Source organism: Colius striatus, chromosome 1 (genome assembly GCF_028858725.1).
Source record: "Colius striatus isolate bColStr4 chromosome 1, bColStr4.1.hap1, whole genome shotgun sequence".
Lineage (NCBI taxonomy): Eukaryota > Metazoa > Chordata > Aves > Coliiformes > Coliidae > Colius > Colius striatus.
The window spans coordinates 60,640,692-60,663,422 of record NC_084759.1 but is presented as its reverse complement, the minus strand read 5'-3'; the positions used below and the strand labels follow the sequence as shown (position 1 = coordinate 60,663,422).

The 22,731-nt window shown below is 40.2% G+C and overlaps 1 protein-coding gene across 5 annotated transcripts in view; it reads right to left on the bottom strand.

Moving 5' to 3' along the window:
* Positions 1 to 8,092, bottom strand: part of ATP11A (ATPase phospholipid transporting 11A) — a 124,471-nt gene extending 116,379 nt beyond the window's left edge. For all 5 annotated transcript variants that reach the window (XM_061996859.1, XM_061996868.1, XM_061996875.1 and 2 more), the window contains exon 1: positions 7,751 to 8,092. In XM_061996859.1, the coding sequence (XP_061852843.1) occupies positions 7,751 to 7,789 (39 nt within the window). In that variant the 5' untranslated portion in view covers positions 7,790 to 8,092. The remainder of the gene's footprint in view (positions 1 to 7,750) is intronic.
* Positions 8,093 to 22,731: the final 14,639 nt, after the last annotated feature.

The following is a 22,731-nucleotide window of genomic DNA, read 5'->3' as shown; positions in this document are numbered from 1 at the left end:
GGGGATCTCAACAATATTTACAAGTATCTAAATAGTAGATATCGGGAGGCTGGGACATCCCTTTTTTCTGTTGCATCCGGTGACAGGAGAAGGGGTAATGGAAAGAAGCTGGAACACAAAGTTCCACTTAAACATAAGGAAAAACTATTTCACTGTGAGGTAGCCCTGGCACAGGCTGCCCAGGGAGGGTGTGGTGTCTCATTCTCTGGAGGTTTTCAAAACCCACCTGGACACCTTTCTATGCAACCTGATCTAGGTCGACCTGCTTTAGCAGGTGAGTTGGACTAGATGATCTCTAAAGGTCCCTTCCAACACCTACCATTCTATGTTCCAAACAAACTCCTGAGCCACTGGCTCATCTCATCAGTCTCCTAGGGCAATCTGGGCTAGGCTGACAGTTTCTTCCTAGATAGTATATTTTTAATAAAGTATCAGAAATACTCAACATTCAACACAATTCAAATTAAATTGGAAAAAAAAATAAGCAAAATACTTCTCATGATGACTCAGAGCATGTCTGTGTTTCTCAGAGGTTTGACTGAGAGGAAACAAAAAAACTCAACTGCTGTTTGTATGATATAGAAAAAGAATCCTAGTTTGCCTTGTCTACCTGCAGCTGTTGCCATGGCAATTACAGTAGAGAAGATAATAGTATTCTAGTGTCATTCTGCCTCATAGCTCAGGATAAACTTCAACTGAAATGTCCCTTGACAATTATACAAATAGAAATAATACATTATCTTGTGTAATGGGAAACCAGTAGAATAAACAGCATTATTCTGGGAAAATGTAATCTGACTAAAAGACTTAGATGAGGAGGGGCAGGCTATTTTGCTCAAAAAAACCCCATCCAAACAGTGAAGTTGAATCCAGTTGCATAACAGGTGCTAAAACATCTGCTCAGTCTTTTCTGCAGCACTGTTTTCTCTTGGTTTGCTCTCCCTGCCACATCTGCATATGACAGAGGAAGTATCTTGCCATCAAGGAGGTTACAGCTCCTCAAAAAACACAACTATTTTCTAGTCAGATTTAAAGCTAGTGAGGTTAAATAAGCTTATTATCCCCATCTCGATGGCATAAACAGCAGAGAGCTATGATCCTTGTAGAACATTTGTCAGCCCAGTTACTGTTTTCTAAGTGTCTGGGGTTTAAAAAGCAGACTCATTAGAAAATTGCACCTCACCTCAGCACTTTTCTTGTTTGAATTACTATTTTATGACAGAGGCAAAGAATAAATGAGAAACAGTGATCAGAGATGTTAAGCTCTAACTGTGCTACATTGTATCTTGCCTACTTCCATTCCCAGAGATGATTCTGAAAAGGCTTCCTGCTTTCAGAATTGATACTCTGGGGTGCTTTAGAAAAGGCACAAAAGCGGAACTACATTAAAAATTTTTTTAAAAGTATGCTATCAAAAGACAAAAGCAGCTATGCAGTTCTCATCTCTGAACAGACAAGTATTTTTTTATGCTAAAAATGGCAGGGTTAAAAGTTCTCGAGCTATTTTAAGTCACTGAAATACTTCTACAATTTAGATGATCCCAAAGCAATGTTTACTGCTATCAGAGAGCATCTGATGAGTTCAGATGAGCAATATTTTGTAGTCAATAGCAACCAACTCTTAACATGTACTCGGGCTTCCGGTAGGTAAGCTGGTTTACATACACAATGTCCTCTTTTCATTTGTTTATTCTCAAATGGGAAATAATATTTTTCTTGTGTAAATTAACTAATTGATGGGGTAGAGGGGGGGAAAAAAAAAAAACAAAGCCTATGCAATTCTCCATGTTTATTACCCCTCAGCAATAAGTAACTGTTGGGGGAAAGGAGAGTCTCTGGAGTTTCTCTGAGCCTTAGATTATACTGAAACACCTTAGGAGCACACTACAAAACCAGAATTAACACAACAAGAGTCACTACTAGTACGCAAGTGGTAGGTACCTTTCCAGAAGCGCCAATCCTGTTAGTCATACTCAATGTTCAGCAGAACTAACTTCTGAAGTAAAGCTTTCAAAATTTGCCTATTTTAAATGACAAGCTGAAAAGTATGCAGGTAACACTCCATACAGACTCTTCCACCCCACCTCTCCCCCAGAAAAAAGGAATTAAGATAGTAATAAAGCAACAATGCTTGGGGAAATAGGAATTCTGTTTTAACTCATGCTGCTGTTAGATGCACACTGATGCATTTTCCACCCCAGGAAAAACTGGTACCCAATGCCAATATGTGAGATACGTGATGAGGAAGCATCTTGAGTTTCAAGAAAACATTGTGACACCACTGACTTGCACAATAGATAACAAATGTGCATTACAAACCAGGGAGAGAAACAAGCACTTAAGAAATGCAATCTACTAATTGCTGATCTGTAAATACATCCATAGCTCCCACTCGGAGCATCTTTTGTACAATCAGGATAGTTTGCAGACAGAGTCCTATATAAATATATTTCCATGACATTTAAAGCACTTTAACATATACTTGGAATTTAAAACAAAAAAAAAAAATTACAAAAAATCCAAAACACCACAAACCTTTTGTCTTAAGTGAAAGCTAGGAAAACAGAGTTTATGTTAACAGGCACCCTAAGAAACATCTAGACAGCACTAGTTTGATATTGGTTTGCAAGGGTACAGAAGCTTACCAACTATGCGAAAGAAAGCAAGAACTGAAATGCTAGGGTACCCTCAAATGTATTAACTACACTTAAATTAAAAACTGAAGGTCATCTGAAATGCTTGACAAATAGACAGTCCCTTTAGACACATACAATTGCAAAGCACCAACCAAGGCTTACAATTTCACTGACTTTCAGGTCAAGGCTGTTACAAATCTTTTCTGTATCACAGTTCAATAAACGCAAAAAAAACCCTTAAGCTCAATATCCATTTATGTCTACTAAGAATAAATACACAAGTAAAATACTTAGGAAATCTAATTAGAAAACAGGTTTGGAATTATACTGACCAAAAATACAAAGTTGTCTAAACCAATGAATAAAAGCCACAGGTTGCCATGAAATTTAGTAGTGAACATCTTAAAACTCCCTAACATAACCTTCTGGTTAGGCTAGTCAATTATCTTCTCAAACTATGATTAAAGTTGACCTACTTCTACAAAAGTGAAAAATAAAGTATCCATTTGTAAATTCACTTCTTCCAAATTCCTAAAAAAGGATTTTTCACAAATACCTGCGGAACTAACAGACCAGCAGCCTTCCAGAAGCAAGAGCTGTAGTGAATTACTGGTCCTTCTGGAAGCAAATCTTATCAGCTGCTATCCACATTTAGAGATATTTACACGGGCAATGAATACTTAACATCCAGATTTGTCATTCTGATGTAATAGGAGAACCTGAAAGAGGAGAAGTAATAAAGTAGCAGGATCTCTATATATAGTACATAATACAGGCAAAATTGTTCAGTAGTACAGACTTCTGACCTAGTAGTATTTATTGTACAACCCAAAGCTGTCAACCTGGGCAGGAGCATTTTACTGATGAGGATCAGCTGTCTTACAAATACAGAACAGACTGTTACCATAGGCTGCAAGAGTTTTAGCAACCATTTAGTGTCCAAACAAGTATATACTAAAAAGTGTCATTTTTCCCTGTTGCCCGGATATATTGAAATCCGCAATATTCAGGAACATCCACATTCAGCTACAAACAGCTATTTTAAATAAAAAAACATGTGCATGTGTATTTTGTGTAAGGAAAGTACACATTCATTTTATGAAAGATGTCATCAAGATTTACTATCTCTTGACCACAAAGAGGAAGAACTTTAGAAATCTCCAGATCAGCAAGAAGTTACCAGAGAAAACTAATGCAACTGCAGCTATATGGGCAGACTACATCACTTGATAGCCACACAGCATCCCACATAATCTAACTATAAAACAGAAAAACTCACTATGGACATGGTTTCATAATTGTATGCTTGGATGTTTGGGTTTTTTTCCCCCTAAATAGTATATTGCATAATATTAAGCTAACAAGTTCCTCATTACTGAGGACACAGCAGGCTCTGCCTAACACAGGACAGTACACACTAATCTAGTATTCTCACGCTGTGCGCTGTGAGGCCACCCTCCCAGGGGTAGCACACATCCCCTGGGGAATGCACAAACAATCCAAGGAGAAAACAGAGAAGCATGTCATCTGATGCAAAAGTAATATCCAGAGAAAGACATAATATTTTTATAGAGTGTGTGACAGTGTACCCCCCAAGGCAATTTTCATATAACCCTCACGTAGCTGTCATTTGGGAAAGTAAATTAAACAATACAGCTGTCAAAATTCACCTTATTTTTCTTATTGTAGAAGACTTACTCAGATTCTGTGGTTCCACATAGTGGAAAAGCTGGACATAAAGATGTCTGTATTCCATTATTTGAAGGTGCCTCTACTATAGCTCACACAGTTTGAAGCAGTAAAATATAGAGAATAATCTCATTAGACACAATTAAGAAAAATTATATTGCTGTATTTCAGCTCTAAGGATCACAAAGCATTTAGAAAAATACATTGAACTTCATGTCAGTTGCACTGCAGTGAAACAAACACTTTCAAAATATAAAGTTATTCTTCCCCAACAGTCCTATAAATTGTTTATGTAATGGTAAGGGGAAATAAGAGCTGAAGGGAAAACAAAAAAAACTCAAAAAAATTTGCAAGATGGATATAAAGAGGTGAAACAACAAAATGTCAATCTCGAAATCTAACATGAGATAGACACCGCTGCCTCTGTCCTTCTAAGAGGCTGTACAATCTCAGTGCAGGGGTACGAACTACAGTATGACTAGCATGCTGAACACGTATCTTATTCAACCTACTTCACTAAACTGTTCCAATGCCTGGAAGGTACAAAGATGACACTTGATGCAGATAGAACAGTACACAAGTATTTGAAGATGCTACCCAGGAGACTGGCTTCCACTTAAATGGACAGCACTCAGTCATTGATATGCTTCCATGGGGCCTTGGAGATAGGCCATGTTTTGCATTGCTGCAACAGTAAGATGAAGGGGAAGGGGACCTTCACAATCAAGACAAGATCGCAACTATGAATTTTTGCCTTTATGTCCTACAACATATAGCATGAGGAAAGAAAAAAAAAAAATATACAGAACTCTTAGAAAGTATCCTGTTTGACGCCTCCATTAGTACACCACAGAGCAACTGTTATCCCAAGATGATACCATACCACTGGTAAGAGCTCCTAGCTACCACAAGGACAACTCCAGACTGCATCAGCTAGGGTTCTCAGGATAATCCAGCCACCAGACTACTCTGGGAATAACCTGCAGCTGAACAAGTCCACAACTTGCAGAACAAAAATTCTTGATTCTAGGACCTTGATCATTGAATAGTTTTTGTATAGATTAAGCCCAAGGTTGTATAGGCCCACCTTGGAATAAGCATTAAATATACCTATCCAACTCTCCTAATTAAGCAACACTGCCTTGTCTCCCTGATTAGTAAGCAGCTTGGAAAGTACATCTACACTTGTAAGGCATTACTGGTGTGTACAGAGCTTGGGTGAAGTGCTGTGGAGTGATACTGCTGACGTATACATCTGCTACACATGTACAGCAATGTCAGGCCCAGCATTCAAACTATTAATTTTCATTTTCATTGCTGTAGCTGTACAAAAATAGTTAAACTATGGAGATAAAAAAACAAAAAGAAAACATACAACATACATATGCATCAGCTTGGCAGATCTTAGCGGCCTTACAGTAATGAACAGAAATTTACTACAGTGTTTTGTTTGGTTTTTTTCCAAATTATCTCTCCTTGGAAGAAAGGATTCAAAACTAAGAAGCTGAATGAATGCAAAAGCAACAGGTGAAAAATATACAAAGCAGCCTGGAACAATCAGGCAATTATCTAAGACATAGCCTATTGGCACACATACATTACAGAAAGTAGCACGACGTAGGAAATAGGAACACTTCCTCACATGGGATAAAATAATGTTTCATTTAGCTTTTAGACTGAATTACTCTCATCAGCAGTGCAGGAGGGTGATGACAGTCCACAACTTAAAAGCTCAAGTGCTTTATTTTCAAGGTCTCTCATGTACATCTTCATATTTTAAAATAACTACTGTAGCTATTCTCAAGCCTCTTTCTTTCACATGTGACGCTTAATCCTACTTTGAAAGAGAGGTTATCAAGAATGTTACGTAGAAGAGATCAGGAAACCACAGTATGCTCTATGCACAATGAATGTACTATTTGTATAGGCTCCAGAATTGAGCATGCACACAAAAAACACCCCTTAAACTAAATCCAACAGTTAGATTAGCACTGACAGACCACAACACCCAAACTAATCCTGCCTCCTTTCAAATAGATGTCAGCACAGTTCACCTGAGCTCTGCATATCCACAGAGACTCCTGTTTCTCTTGTATCTCAATATATTTTGAGTATACTTGTCCTTCCCTCAGGGTCACTTTCTAAGGTTCACATAAACATAGAGTACTGAAAGCAGCTTTCTCCAGTCTCTCCTCATACAACACAACTATCCTACTGTAAACAGAAAAAAAAAAAATCCACAGTTGTTTTAAACCTCTGCTATTTTTCTTCATTCATACTTCAAGAAGAAAGGCTGCTGTCTGTATTATGTGGACAGACACACTCTAGGTGGTCCTGCTCTGGTGGGGGGGTGGACTAGATGGTCTTTCATGGTCCTTTACAACCCTTAAGATTCTGTGATGGCTCTTGACACACAGAAACCTAAATGCATTTACTTTTGCTTGGTCAGAGCATGAATGTTTCCTCACAGTAGTTTCTGCATGGAAATTCTAGTTCTCTCTCCTCATTTTTTAAAAGTTTCTTGTACATCTAAAGGCAGAAATTTGCACTTTCCTGCTACTGCTAGTTTCCAGTCCTTGTTTTGTACAAGCCCTCAATGGCATTCCGCCAATTTACTAAAACCATCCTCCTGAACATTTGTTAGGGGTTCAGTGAAACCTGACTCTTAGTCACTAATGCACCTCCGTTTCTACCTGGATCCACCCTAACGCACTACTGATTTGCTCTTTCAGAAGGTATGGGTGGGGGAAAATGTGCTGACTGACTAGCAAAAGCAACTCTCTTTCCCCAAAGTACAGCAAGTTCAGCGTGTTTGATTATTCTCATGCACACCTACAAAAAAGTTTGGACTATTCCGGCCATTTGTTCGTGTATTTGAATCGAATTTGAAAACTCAGCTTGACTGAAACAATATAACAAGGAGAAAGAAAAAGAAAATCAAAACAAAACTAGAGGTTTTATCTGCCCTGATAACTACGTTATCTCAAGACGCTGTAAATTACACTGTTTTGAACCTAGGTCAACCCGTTCTGGTTTAGCCAAGGACGGCCTCGCAGCCGGGAGCCCTCGGAGAGAGCTACAGGGAACCCATTAACAACCGCTGTATCTGCCGTTTACCGAGAAAATCACGCGCAGCGGCCCCGCAGGCTGCCCCGGCCTCCGCGCGAGTCATGGGACCGACCGACTTCTTCCGAGCCCTTTCTGCAAGCCCGCGGCTACTCCGCGGAGCCTCGCACGACTCCCCACTGCGGGCAGCCTCGCCGCTTCCCCTCCGCCTCACCGGGCGGCAGGGGCTCTCCCGTTCGCGGGCAGTGTGGGCTGCGCACTGAGGGGAAGCCCCGGGGAGAGCTCCCTGGCCACGCCGCTGCTGGGGCTGTGGCGCGGTCGAAAGGGAGCCGGGGACCGCACGGGCCAACGGTACTCACGTATCGGCTCACGAGGGTCCGGAGAAGGCTGCAATCCATGGCGGGCGGGCGGCCGTCGCTGCCCGGGCACTCAAGACTGCGCCGCCGGGTGCTCGCCGGTGCCGCCGGGCTCCCTAGCTCGCCTCACTTTCCACATGCAGGGCGCCGCGCTCGCACTGCCAGACCGCTGTTACCTCAGCCAGGCACTTGCCGCCGTCCCCGGCTATACCATGTGCTCGCCACCGCCGCTGCGGCGCGGCGCCCCGCGGCCCCTCATGTCTCCCGCCGCCGACACAACACCTTCGCGGAGAGAAGACGGAGAAAAGAGCCGCCGCCAACCGCTGCCGACTTGGCCGGCTCCCGCGCAGGGATAGCCCGGCGCCCGCCCTCCACACCGCTCTCCCCGCCCCGTGCGGGCCGCCCAGGGGTTTATCCAGCGGGCGGGGCGGAAAGGAGCCCGCCCCCCTGCGTTTCGTTCCCCTTCGTCGCGCCGCGGCCCCTCACGGGCACGAACCCGCCTGGTACCAGCCCCGGCTCGCGCCGCTCCCGCTTTGATCTCGCCGGGCGGCCCCGGCAGCGCACGTCACGCGGGGCGGGCGAGTGCGCGGGCGGGCATGCGCGCGACGGCGCCCCCTTTCCTCCCTTTCCCCGCTCGTTTTCTGCACGCGGCGCCGTGCGGGGCTCCGGCAACGGTGCGTGGGGCCTCCCCCTCGCGAGCGCTGCCCGGGCTGCGGCTGCTCGCGCCGGCGGCTGGCCGGTCGGCGGATTAGCAGCTGTAAAGCCTGCTTAGAGGAGCGTGTAAAAAAGCTCCTTTCCTTCTCGAGTTCCCCTGGCCCGGGCGCTTCCGGCCCCGCCGCCTGTTGCGATGGAAGAAGCGAGGCGGGCACCACTTGTGAGGGGAAGGCGAGGAGGTGGAGAGAGACAGGGAGCGGCTGCCTGGCCCTTTCTGGGAAGCTCTGCTCAGGGCTGCTCTGAGGGTCTCTCTCCCGTCCGTGCCCGGAGGAAGAGAACGCTCGCAGTGCTGTGGCGGCTCGCCGGAGTACGAGGTGCCTCTTGTTAGACGGCAAATAGGTATAAATAGCTGAGACCGGCACCTCACGGCAAGTCTAACCCAAGTGAAAGGCAAAATATCCTTCGCGTAGCCCTGCACCCGTTCCTTTCCGTCGCGGCCGGGGCGAGGAAGGGCAGCGGTTTCGGTACGCGAAGGCAGTGGGGCGCAGGGTGTGATGCCCGAGCGCAGAACCGATGGAAGTTTGTAAAGTGCAGCAGACACAGTTAAATCTCTCCTTAGTGACTGAAACCCAAACATCACAGCCCTGCAAACAGTACACGTGACTACTTGCAGGTGAGGGCATGCACAGAAGGTGGCAAAACTGTGGACAGAAGTAGAAGAGGGTCTTTATTCCATGGTTTTTTTTTGTTAAAGATAACACTGTCGTTTTTCTTGATTGTTGTGTTTTCATGCCGTTCGTAAAAAAGGACTCAATTTTGCAAGAATCTTGTAGGTAGCCTCTGGTAATGTGACTTGCTCAGCACACCTTAGTTTAATATTGAGACTCTAAGCAAAATACTTTCTACAAAATTAATTTGAACTTGCTAATTTCATAAATTTCAGCACTTTACTCAAAAAGTTTATTTTTACAAAATCAAAAGCATTTTATAATTATGAAAATCCATTCTCTTCTTTAGCAGTAATCACCTAAGCCGTTCTGTATCATCTAGCAAAACTAGACAATTTTTATTCCTTTGGTTCTTGTCACAATTCAGTAGTTCTCTGGACACCACAGAACCCAAAGAGTACTTGAATTTCTAATACAACTAATATATGCAGGGGAAAAAATGGAGATTGCACTATTTGAGATGATCACATAAATACTAAGAGACAGGACATATGACCAATTCTGTACAGGTCACCTTTAATTTAGGTACATTATATATGTTCAGCATTTTTTATTAGTGGTTAGACTGCAAAATTTATAATGTAATGCACAGTAAGTGCAGTGTGGTCAAGCTAATGTTGCTATTCAAGTGCTAAAGTGATGTTGGTCTGAAACACAATTTTCTTATCTTAGTTACTGCTAATAATTTATATTCTTTTTTCAGCACCGTCCCATTTTCATGCTCCTATTTACAGACCTAACACTTCTGTAACATGGGGTTATAGTTTGTTTCAGAGAAATTATCACTGAAACTGAAAGAGGAAAAAAAAAGAGCTGTGAAATGACAGGAATTTTTCTCTGAGCAATTCTACATGAGTTAACAAAACTCAGGGGGATGGAACGTCTTTCATATGAGGAAAGGCTGCAGGAACTGGGGCTGTTTAGTCTGGAGAAGAGGAGACTTAGGGGAGATCTTATTAACATTTACAAATATCTAAATGGTGGGTGTCAGGAGGTTGGGACATCCCTTTTTTCTATTGCAGCTAGCAACAGGACAAGGGGTAATGGGATGAAGCTGGAACACAAAAAGTTCCACTTAAACATAAGAAAAAACTATTTCACTGTTGAGGTGAGGGAGCCCTGGCACAGGCTGCCCAGAGGGGTTGTGGAGTCTCCTTCCTTGGAGGTCTTCAAGACACGCCTGGACATGTTCCTATGTGACCTGATCTAGGTGACCCTGCTTCTGCAAGGGGGTTGGACTAGATGATCTCTAAAGGTCCCTTCCAACCCCTACCATTCTATGATTCTGTAGTTCTAACTCATGGACATAAAGTAGTAATGTCAAAATACACAAGCTGCAAGGCTGGAACAGGAAATTGTTTGTTTGCTTTTTGGATACTTCCCTGTCTAACCATTCAATTTCCAAACAGTCTATGGAATATTAATATTTTAAAATCTTTTTAGGAGTTATTCCACTTTTACTCAGACTGCACATTTAATCAATGCAGTGCCTTTAATGACGTTACTTCTTACCTGGAATTTGAATAAGAGCAGATTTTCAAAATACGCAGAAAATTATTTTTAAAAATTTTATTTCTTTTAATACTTTTAGCACTTTCTTTCATCCGAATACCATAGTATATTTTCAATGTAATTGTCATTTCTTTGTAGAAGCAGGTAATTACTCCCACAGGTTTTAAGCTGCTATATCTGTACAGTTTCCATGGAGGAACCTAATGGTGTGTGGTGCCCAGAGGTGCTACTTGGTGCACCATATAGAGGGTTTCGATGGGATGGATATTCACCCAATGAGTGAGTAACAGTTAACAACAGCTCAGTGCTGAGCATGATCATCATGGGGATATTTCTGAGCTACTTACTTTCTCTTCAGCTTAGGTAACCAAGACAAGGCTGCAAAAAACATTTTCCTCAGAGCCAGAGCCTGGAGCCCATTCATGGTTGTAGATCCCAGGCGGGTACAAAGATTGGCTATGTTCTCTTAGGTGAAAAGGGAACCATGGCTCCTGTTCTCATTGGCATTCAGTCAGGGGTAGGGGAAAGGATCACACATGATTTGGTATATGTTTACCATTTCCTGGCTACTGCCTAAACTAAGGTGAGCCATTTTTCCACCTTTCCCTTTAAAACTGTGGCATGATGCTGCTGAGAAAAACAGAGAAAAGGAGCAGATCTGGGTTCTGGGCCCATATGGAGGTGAAATCCCAGCCTGCTTTAGCTGTCCTTTGTACCCAAATTTCCACAAAAAGGAAACTAAAATGTGCAGCTCAGGAAAGAGCGCTGATAGCCCACCCTTGCCGAATGAGAGGTGTTTGTGCAGGGAGAGAACCAAACAGCAGATATATATGCCTTTTTGGAGTGACACGCTCCTGCAGGGTTAGTAAGCAATGGAGCAAGGTGTTTAGGTCATAGTTTTAGATTTAGGTGCCTCAAATCTGCCAAAGTCAGGCTTAAGGTGCCTGAGTCCTTTATTGGATCTCATCTGAACTGGCTTGCTAAAGGTCAGACTGTGACTTAACAGTGAAGCCAAAAATGTAACCTTGATCATATTGGTCATGGATCTGTTCTGCCTATTATGTAGTATTTCACTTTTAAGCAATTTATTAAATGAATTGTCTTTGAATATACCTTCACACTATTTTTCTCCTCATTTCTCATTTTGAAAATAAATTCCTAGTATTACCTGTATGCTCTCCTTACCTATTCCTATTCATAGAATTGTTTCAATTTTGAAATAATCAAGCAAATGTAGTACAGAAATATTGCTGTCTGTCATGCGGATAGGAATATCTCTCTTGTGGAATGATTCCTTCTGATCCATCACTGGCCTCAGCCTATTCCTCCCTGCCCAGCTGATTTATCAAATGTTCTATATCTATTTACCACGGAATCTCATATCCTTTATGCTTTTTTTACTATACGATTCTATGATTCTATATCAGTACAGCTCTGCTTGAAATGTTCTGCTCATTGTTCAAGTAGCATTAGACATCAAGGTGAGTATGTTAGTGTGCAAAAGACTTACTCTTCTCATGTACAGCTGTTTTTTCTGCTACTCTGCAATCCTTACTGAGTTACCCTCTTTTGTAATCACAGTGAAAATGTTGAGAGACTGATTCAAGGGCAGCAGCTCACTTCATGATGAATTCTCTCCTTGAGGCAGTGGTAGTCTGCGGTTTAGTCCACCTCAGCTTTGGAAAGTGGCAAGGCAGGATTTCAAGGTGATCACAGGCACAACGGTGATACAATATACATTGATAATATGTTGCACATCAGAGGCACTAGAGTTCTAGATTTTAAGATGTTTAGCCTCTGTTTAGGTTCACTCTTCCTGTTACATTGGTGACTATGTATCTCTTGTACTTCTGGCCAAAGTGACTAAATGCTTATTGAAAAAACTGTTAAGTGGTAAGAGTTGACGTAGGCATATATGCAAACAGCATATATGGAGCAGGAAAGGACAGAGATTGAAGAGTCATTAATTGTATGCAACTCATCTGCTTGAGAAAGCAGTGCATGCTTTGAGTGAAATTGCTTCTCCTGCAGTGTTCCTGGCTTTTCCCCTACAAATATATCGCTTTTAAATTGTGTTGCTCCCTCTATTGTATTTTTTAAAAGCTAATCAAAAGAAAAACTTCTTCTCTTTCTTGTGTCTATACCACATATTTAAGCTAGTCAATTTGTATTAACAAGGGAAATTATTCCCTCCGTGGATTAGATGTTTGTGCTTTGATCTATTGCAAATACTGTTTTCTCAGATCGTTCTGAATGTTGTTTGTGCAAAGAGATAGCAACACTAATTTTGAAGTCTTTGTTTTATTTTAATAACATTTCACTGCCTCCTGTTTGTGATAGATGGACTTCGTTTGAAGAAGGAAGTAATTAATGTTTATTGTGCTGCTCTGAGGACTTACCTACCCAGGACAGTTAATAAATTGAGGGCAAAGCCAAAATGTGAAGCCAAAACAAGTAAAATATCCATCATCAAACTGCTGTGATGATCATTTTCATAGTGGATGATTAGAAGTAGAGTGGCCCAAAGGACAGAGGATTAAGCACTAGAGACTGAAGATCATTTTTGCTTGTCTTCTATGTCTACATCTCTTTTTTTCCAGAAAGTACATGTGGAAATGAGACATGTCTCCGACTCTTTGACCTCTCTAACTTCTGGCAATAATGCATGAGCTCTGTTATACTCCAAAGCTAAATGCACTGTCATTATGACAAAATGTAATTCCCACATCCTTCCTAACAAAGGTCACCTTTGTTCTATAGCTTCTTAACCAACTCCTCTAAAAGAACAGAGTTTGGCTTCTAAGTATCTGACAACAATCAAATAAATGCACCTAGGTAAAAATAATTTGGCTGCAGTCTTCTGCCTGTTCAGGCAGCTCTTTGCAATTATAAACAAGATTTGTCCATCTGCATTACCTAAGTATATGTAACTTAATGAATCACAGAGAAATTTTGATCATTAGCACATACATCTTTGCGAGAGATCCAGTCCCTGGTTGCTGCAAACTAACCCTTTGTATCAGGCAAAGCATGGCATTCAGAAAAGTCTTACTAGTGACACAAAACAGTAGAAGGTGCCATCATGTGAGCCATTTGGAAGACTTGCCCCATTACTATGAAACAGTGTTATTAAACTCATTACAAGGAAGCCCAGCCTCCACCAGAGGAAGCTCCTTCTGGGATGAAATGCTGTTGGCTGCTATGGTTACTAATGTGATCTTCCATTTACTTCCTTGTTCACTCACCTGCTTTTCCCATTCAAACACCACACACAAGTACCTTCAGAGATATTTGTTGTTGGAATAGTGACAAACCTCATTAGTGGCAGCCATGCATAACCAAAGAGAAAAAAAAAATTCAAATGAGCAGCGAATAAACAGAAGAAAAGAAAGTGCTGGAATCTATAGGTCTTTTTATTCACAATATTCTGTCCTTGCTGCTGTGTGAACTTTGTCTTCTCTATGCTTTGGATTTGCATTAATGTTAGCCTTGCCTTATGTCTCTATTTTACACTTCAGTGCTTCAATCCGGCAATGAACTCCCTACAGTCAGACTCCTGTGACTGTAGAGCTGAGTGCAGTATCAGGATCTAGATGAAGAAAGTATTGAGGTTTATTTTTGGTATCTTAAAGGGACAGAACATTGTTTTGCTACTTCATTTTATTTTTGGTAGCACTTCACAGGTCTGATTCTCACCTTCACATCCATTTTTTTAACCTTTTCCATTGTTCAGATCAGCCTGTCAAACTATCTAACAATTCTACAGAGTGAAACTGTCAAATTAAAAAGAAATTGCATGTCTTGGGGATGCTTTTCCCCCCCTTAAATATCAAGAAAAAAAATATATTACTTTTTCAAAACATGCATGAAAATTTCTGTCCTATTCCGTGATTAATAACTAGGTGGACTAATTAGTGCAACTGGTATTCATCAGAACATACTTCCAGGTTAGGAGATACTTTTTGACAATATTGTCTAGCAATACAAACAAGCATCTGATCCTCTGAAAGGATAGTAAATAAAAAGATGTTACTTTCTGGCTACCTTAATATCACCTGTAACATTACTTTTATTCTGATGTAGCCTTCAATCGAAGCTGGAAGAAATCTTTTAGTGGTTTGTTCTTTCCCTCCAAGTAAGGAACTAAATATAGCAGTATCATCATTTTGGGCTTCAAAAAAGCTGTGGTTCAGGTTTCTCAAGAATATCTGCTTTTTGTCCTGACTGTGTTCAATTTGTTTTATAACTGTTTATTTAGGAAGCACGAGTAGTTACAAATCAATACATAAAGTACCAGGAGTATTAAACACTACAAAAATTAGCCTTTTTGTTTAGATAAAAATGATACACAGTGATACAGTCATCAGATTTTCCAGTTTGAAAGTTACAACCAGATGGAGGACAAATTCTGAAGAAAGGGACACAGCACTGCAGTCTAGGGCAATCTGACTTGTCCCACAGAAATGGGCCCATGTACATTTGCATCGTTCTGCTCTTCCTCTCCCTCCTGGTTACTCTTAGAAGTTGCATTCTCACTCTCTGGGAGTGGACACAGCAGGAATGGAGTGGTAGTGGGAGGAGGGTGTCCAGGAGGAGGTCCTTTCTTCACTCCTCCAGGCCTGTGGCTGACTCCATGCAGGCAGCAGGGATGGAAATAGGATGGACACAGTCCATCTCTTTCCATATTCTTTTATTTCCTGTACAGAAATCATAGATAACGGTGACACAGACTGCACCTCTTTCACTTCCTTTGTCCAAAAGGCATCAGCATTTTCTCAGATTAGCAAAACTACCAGTATTCCAATAAATGTTTTCAAAATAATTTTGAACTTTGTTTTCAATATTGATGTTCTATACAAAAGTTTTTCCTTTGCATGTAGCAAGTATTAAAACCTGATCCTATGGCCACAGTTTATTGGATTGAGAAACAGTTCTTTAAGATGCTGCTATGTTTTCCCTTACTGCAGTTATGTCTGGCTTATCTTGATGAGCGCTGCAGAGGCTTGGCACGATGAGCATTGTGTGGACTGGGAATCTTGCTCTGAGGGAACATAGTGAGACTTAGCATTTTGTAGACAGAATCAGTGAAGTGTATGAGATCCCTGAACCATGACAACATTCAATTCCATCATGTCACGTGCTATGAAATGCGTAATGGCTACAGCTATTGCTTTGTTTTCCTGTGGGAGTTTGCCTATAATTTCAGTAAAGTTGCTGTTAAAAATTTCTTCCAACTTGTTTCAGTTAAGTAACTGATAATTCCAGGAAGAAAATTTCTTCAGAACAGAGATACACTAACACAAACATTTATATCTTTACCATAGGGCTTATAAAAATAAAAATTAGCATTGCATAAAACACCAGAAATAAAAATTATATTAGCATTTTCATTGTCTTATCTTTCCTTTCCAGAGTATGGCCTGTTGACTTGTAAAATATCTCTATAGTGTATAAAATTACAGAAGCTTGAATTCCATGTTCTTTTGTAACATTCTGCTCATTTAAATCCTGTGGAGAGAAGCAGGAAGGGGAGCTGGGCTGGTATAGAGGCTGCCATGGACAGAAGTATTAATTGGCAAAGCTATCAAGCAGCAGAGATCTGGTCTCCTCACAGATTCTGTAAGGAAGAAAAAATTTGTCTAGCTTGCTGAGAGTGAGGAGTTAGATTTGTATGACTATGAAAGTAGCTTTCTGCCACACCATATGTGTTCTTTTATTGCACTGGAAGTTTGCTTTTTTTCCGTGTCTTACTTCATTTCACATAATGAGCGTATGGCTTCTATGATAATTAGAAAAAGATTCGTAAACCATGATGACAACATCCATTCCTTGTCATGATACTTCCAAAACTGTCAGTTCTGAAAGCAGGAAACCCACCTGATTTACTGCTGAATAGGAAAGAGAGATGGTCAAAACCAGTTTGAGAGACAGATTTTACCAGGAGACTGTGGTATGCAAGGCACCAGTTTCTTCTGAGATCTTAGTCTGTGCAAACCAGGATGACCTGTTCTAAGGAAGCTCATGTTTCAATATAACTGGGCTTAAGGTCTGCTTAGGCAAACGGAAGCTTTTCCTGTCTTTGTATTTACACTGATTCTAACCTGAGATGTCTGTTTGTTAGAGTATGCTACTGTGGCAAGAGAAATCACATACCATCCTGTCAGTAAGTGAAAGTCACTGCTGGACCCAGGCAGAGTCTGCTGAAAGAGGGAATTTGACCTTCCAGTATCCATAAATGTCGGACAGAATAAAATATTCTTAGTTGGGAATTATTCCAGGGGAACTGATGTGTAATGATAGGGCACCTACAGCAGAGGTGGATAATACTACCAGAAACTGTTGAGGAGGGGTGTATCTGGTAGTAAGTTAAATACCAGTGGTTAAGTGCCATCAAGAATATTTGATACTCTGTAAACAGAAACATATACTAAGGGAGTTCTGCAGTGGCTATTCAATGTTGACTGATTTTAAAACAGTCAAGACCACCGTTACTTTGTCCTATTTTGATACTACTCCTGCAAAGCTGGCTGGTGCTGGAAAGCAAGGGCCAGAGTGTGACAAATGCATGATTTGTATCCCCCGAATCTAGTGTTTTAACATCCTCAGATGAAGTGGGACAGTACAAACCATCTTACTTCTTGAGGATACTTCTTAAAATGACTGTTTACTGGCACTTTACTGCTTCAAATTATGCCACCATTACAGATGATCTTCAGTGTTACCACAGAAAGATGATTATAACTGTCTTTTCCTAGATATGGATATACAGCTGTGATTCAAAGCCACATAAAGTACAAGTGCTGTCCTGAATTGCACAGACCTGCCCTGGTGCATTTGAGCCGGGAAGTGCATGTGCTTGTGTGACATTTCTAGAACTAATCATCCCAGCGGAATGAGTTGTTTAATGGGTATTGATTTATAACTGGATGTGGGAGGGTTTGTTTATGTTTTCGTACTGCTGTTGAAATGGAATTCTGTCAATTAGCAAGCACTTTGCCTCCTCTATACTGAGAAATACATGAGTAAAGAGCAATTTCAAATTTTTGCCTTAGTTTTTCATAATACATAGAAAAGGGAGTAAGAGAAATGTCAGCTTGGCTCACTCTTCCCTACTGTGCCCTTCCTCTCCCTTTGGAAAGAGGAGGTGGTTCAGGCTACTCATCAAAGACAAGATATTAAGGGAAGAATCCAGTAGTGGGAGAAGTGATTTATGAAAGCTTTCATGCTTTAAGGTCATGAGTCAGGAATTCCTTCCTTGAAATACTTAGCCCTTAGGCTCCCTTCTCATCTTTGCCTGCTACTGTGTAGCCCCATTGATGTCAGGGGCTACCATGGGTGTAACTGCAATGAATTTTCTCCAAACATTCAGCACACATTCTCAATCTGAATAGTTTGTTAGATTCCCAATGAGCCGATTTGAGGGTGAAAGATGGTGATAGTAGAAAGAGAAACAAAGCCTTATGAAAAAATATGACCTGGTAACTGCTAGGTAGAAAGAAGAAAGATTAGGAGAAAGGAGAAAGTGGATATTCAATGGTTCTTTATTTTATCAATTAATTCCTGACCTAATTAATAATAAATATGTACACAGCCACATGCATACAAGTAACTGTTTTCCGTTTAATGTTTTAATTGCAGTGAGATTCTTTAGTACTAGTCACTGTATACATGTATATGGTGGTACAAAATCATGGCACTTTTCTAATACAGCATAACCCAGTGGCTGATGCATTAAATATATGTATATGTTTCATATATACAGGACTATGCAGTGCATATACATATGCTGTGTGTTACATATCAAAAAATAAGAACTCACTGCTGAAAAATAATTGGAATACAGTAGCTGCAACTGTAATACTACATTATATTACATATTCCTGAAGTGTTAGAGTTATAAGCTAATTTTAGTCAAGAAGCAGCCCATGTTAGGTCTGAGTTCCATGGCTAGACTGCTGCCAGTACCCAGGCTAGTGATCATAAAGAGAATTTGGATGGCTTCATTATAACTCTGTAGTTTTTAGACAAGTACTTAATGGCACTGAAATCCTGAATAATAAAAGCATTTGTTAAGCCATAGTACTTTCTATTGAGTCTCATCCTCAGCAGGTGAAAGGCGGCTGTGGGAATACTATGTTACACTCGGAACATTTTAAAAGCAAACAAACAGAATTTTATGTCATGGCTGCACATCTGCTCATATCAGCAGGACACACTTAGCTATGTTTATACAACAAAGTAAAGTAAGCAGGTAATTGGGCTTCAACAAGAATCTGGGTTTTTCAAGAAACATTTTATGTTACAGTAAAGGCAGGGTTTGACACTTTTACTATGTGAAATAGCAAACTACTAGATATATAAGTACTAATTTGGTTAATTCTTGTGTTCATCACAAACAAAATACTGTTAAAAAAACTTAACTGCATCATGCAAGGAAGTAACAATAATAAAACTATAGTCATGTTAAAAGGCCTAAAGAGGTTTTGAGGTGCTGTATATGCCTGTAATGTTATACAAATGCACTAGAAACTCTAGTCTAGGAGCTCAGATTTTTATTTTATATTAAGTAGTGGACAGAGAATAATGAAGAGCAGGTAGCGTGATGCTGCCCTACTGTTAATACACTTTTAAAGATACTGCTATTTCAAATACACAGGCATTACTACTTGAAATAGATACTACTTATTGCTGCTTTTAGTTATGTATTATTTTCACTAAGAAAAGCATAGCTGTGCTTCCTTCCTGCCCAGCAATTTCCCCCCTTTTGTGATACAGTGATCTGATTCTGCATAACATCTTGCACTATATACAGTTTCCAGATATTCCAGCCACTACTGACAAAACCAAACGTGCTGTTTTTTATGTAGCTGGCTAAGTTTGCCAGGAAAAGATGAAGACAATTAAATTTCCTTCACAATTAAGGTAAAAAAAGTGCTTTCTGAGGAAATATCCTTTCCTTTTTCAATAAGCTTGCAGCTATTCTTCCTATACTGGTAAGATGCCAAGGCTTTTTTAATGAAAAGCTAAAAAATTTGCCATGGCACAGCCTGGAATTGCACAGCACTGCATTGCAAACAGGAATGTGTGTCCCTGCAGACCTCAGTTACTTTGCATGGGTTTAATGGTAAAAGGCAAGTAGCTGTAGAGTGGCATAACAGCACTCTTCTCACTTAGATGTTGTGTCTAAAACTCCATACATGTATGGTTTCTGATAGGTAGGTATCAATGATATCATAATTTGATGTCACCACATTTAGTTTAATTTCTTATGATCTGTTTCAAGGATGGATTCAGCACCAACTTGACTGGGTGAAGGAGGAGGACTTCAGTTGGAGCAGTTGCAGAATATGTCAAATGCCCTGCTTTGTTGTTGCTTAGCTTCTGTTCAACAGGTGAAGAAAGGCTTAGTCTGTTCTTATCTACAATGGTAAACTGAAATGGGAGGGGAGGAAGAAGTAAGGTCAACCAGATGTCTCAGAATTGCTTGGCTTCCCTAAATCTGTTCAGTAAAAGTCATCTTTTGCATTAGCAAAATCATCTGAATTTTTAGGTAACAAGAAAGAAGACTCTTGAAATGCTTCAAAAGAGCATTTCAGTCCTATTTGTGAAGAAGGATTGTAAACAAAAATCTATCTTCACAGTAGACAGCAGAATTGAGTGACTTTCTAGGATACTCCCAGTTGAGATCACAGCCCTGAGATGCATTACAGAGCCAGGAATACAAGCTCAACAAAACTTGAAAGGACTTGACTAGATTTATAGAATCACTTAAATCTCTGATGGAAGGGAACACTAAGAAGGCAAAAACAGCCTCCTGGCATCTGGTAGGCACTACAGTCCCTGGAAAAAATTGTTCTTTGTGCTAATATTGTTTATAGGAGGCCATCAGAATTGATTCCGTATACTAGAAAATCTGATGCTAAATCTGTGCTAAATTTTGTGGTGATTCTCATGTGACAGGAAGAGGCCAAATGCAAATTAAAACCATATCTTTAGATTGAGGCCAGAGAGAAAGAGTCAGTTCTATAATAATATTCTAGGAACAGAAATAGAATTTTAGTAATCCAGCATAGTGTTGCTGGTGTGGAAAGATCACTGGAAAATACTATTGTGCTTTGTCCAGAATGAATACACAAGTTCCATTTAGAAAAGACAGGTGTATTGATAAGTTAAATTGAATATTAGCTATCAGATAATAATCGTATAAAATATTATAACATACAGTTAAGAGACAAATAACATTTCCTTGCTTTTACAAACTTTCACCTTGATTCCATATGTGATGCTACCAAGGTTTTGCCAGTGATTGGAGATGGAAATACAAAGAGCTGAAAGTAACTTGTTCCTTGAAGAGTGGAGATAGTCAGCATTTGTGAAGAAGACCAGAAATATATGTGTTTTTTCAACCTCTGAACTCACATTGTTTATGGTGAGTTTACAGTCTTATTTGAGATCCTTTCCTTTATGAAAATCTCTGCATCAGGGAAGATTTCAGAGGTTATAGAAAGCACTCATAAAAGCAAATATTTTTGATAAGTTAAATTTAAAAATTAGTTGTTCTACATATGAACATAGCAAATGTATAAATATAGAGGACAGTTCTTTTCCTTTCTGTACAACTTTAGAAAACATGCATATTTTCTACTTACCTTAGTTTGCTTGTCAATTACTCCATTGTTCCAGAAATATTTGCATCCAATTTTGCTTCTACTATTTCTGTAGATTTCAGGCTAAGCATATAGCTGCAACTTTCACATATTCTGTATTCTTTAATATTCTAGATATTAAGGTTCAAGAAAGGATTAAAAACTTGACTAAAACCTGCCTGGATGGCCAGGCCTAAAGAGTGGTGGTGAATGAAGTCCAGGTGGCAGCCAGTCACCAGTTTTGTTCCCCAGGACTCATAATTGCGGCCAATTCTGTTTAATATCTTTATTAATGATTTGGATGAGGATATCAAGTGTACCCTCAGTAAATTTACAGATGACATCAAATTGAGCAGGAATGTTGATCTGCTGGCGGGTTCAGAGGGACTTGGGCAGGCAAGAGGGACATTGAGGTGCTGGAGCATGTCCAGAGACATGCAGTGAAGCTGATGATGGGTCTGGGGAACAAATCTTATGAGGAGCAGCTAAGGGAACTGACTTCCTTCAAAGCAGCTTATTTTGTAGTGTCTCATGTTGTATCCACAAGCCAAGATATACCAAACCAACAAATTTTGGTTATTTCAGGTACATAGCTTGATTTCAACCATGTTTGTCTAAAATTAGATAATTGAATTCAGTTCAGAAATTCCTGCTTCTTCAGCCAAACTACAGCTCAGTGAAACTGATACAAAAAATGTGCTGATACTGTCAGTAAAATTAGAGTATCTTCGCTACTTTGCATACTATTGAGGTTTTCCTTTTAATTTTTGGGAGGCCATAATTTAAACTTTTGTGACCTTTCCACATCATTCCTCTCTCAGTTGGTTATGATTTTATATACTTGCAAGGTTTACATTGGTGTCATACAAGACAGACACGCTTGAAGAAACTCAGGGTAACAATCCTTGCTTGGAATTTGATAATATTTTTTATGTCTGTGTGCACTTCAGCTTAAATAAGTAACAATTTAACAAATGTTCTTTACCATAACTAAATATTCCTAGTTTTAATAAAGAAAACCAAATGAGCTATTAATGTAGTTACTAACTTCGTTGTGGGTTAATGTTCTTCCAGTGCCCTGTTGGTCTGCATTGATAAGGAAGTAGTTGGTTTATGTGCTAAGAAGGCTGATTATGTTGGCCAGGCCCTTGAAGGTGTGAGTAGGGAGAGGGTCTGGAAGATGTAGAAAAGAGGTAGACCAGAAGGATCCCTGAATAGGAAGATACCTGTGAACTGTGTAAAAATTTGTTTAAAATCTACTTTTCTCTTACATGCTTCCTTTCTCACCATGCTCCATTACTTATAAATGCTAAAGATCATGTGTAGTGCTGTCTTACCTTTCAGAGAAAAGAAAACTGGAGGAACCAAATACATATTAGAAAGGCCTAAGTCGCTGGGGCTTAACATGGGAAACAGCAGCCTTAAGCCTGGATAGAGAGAGGGA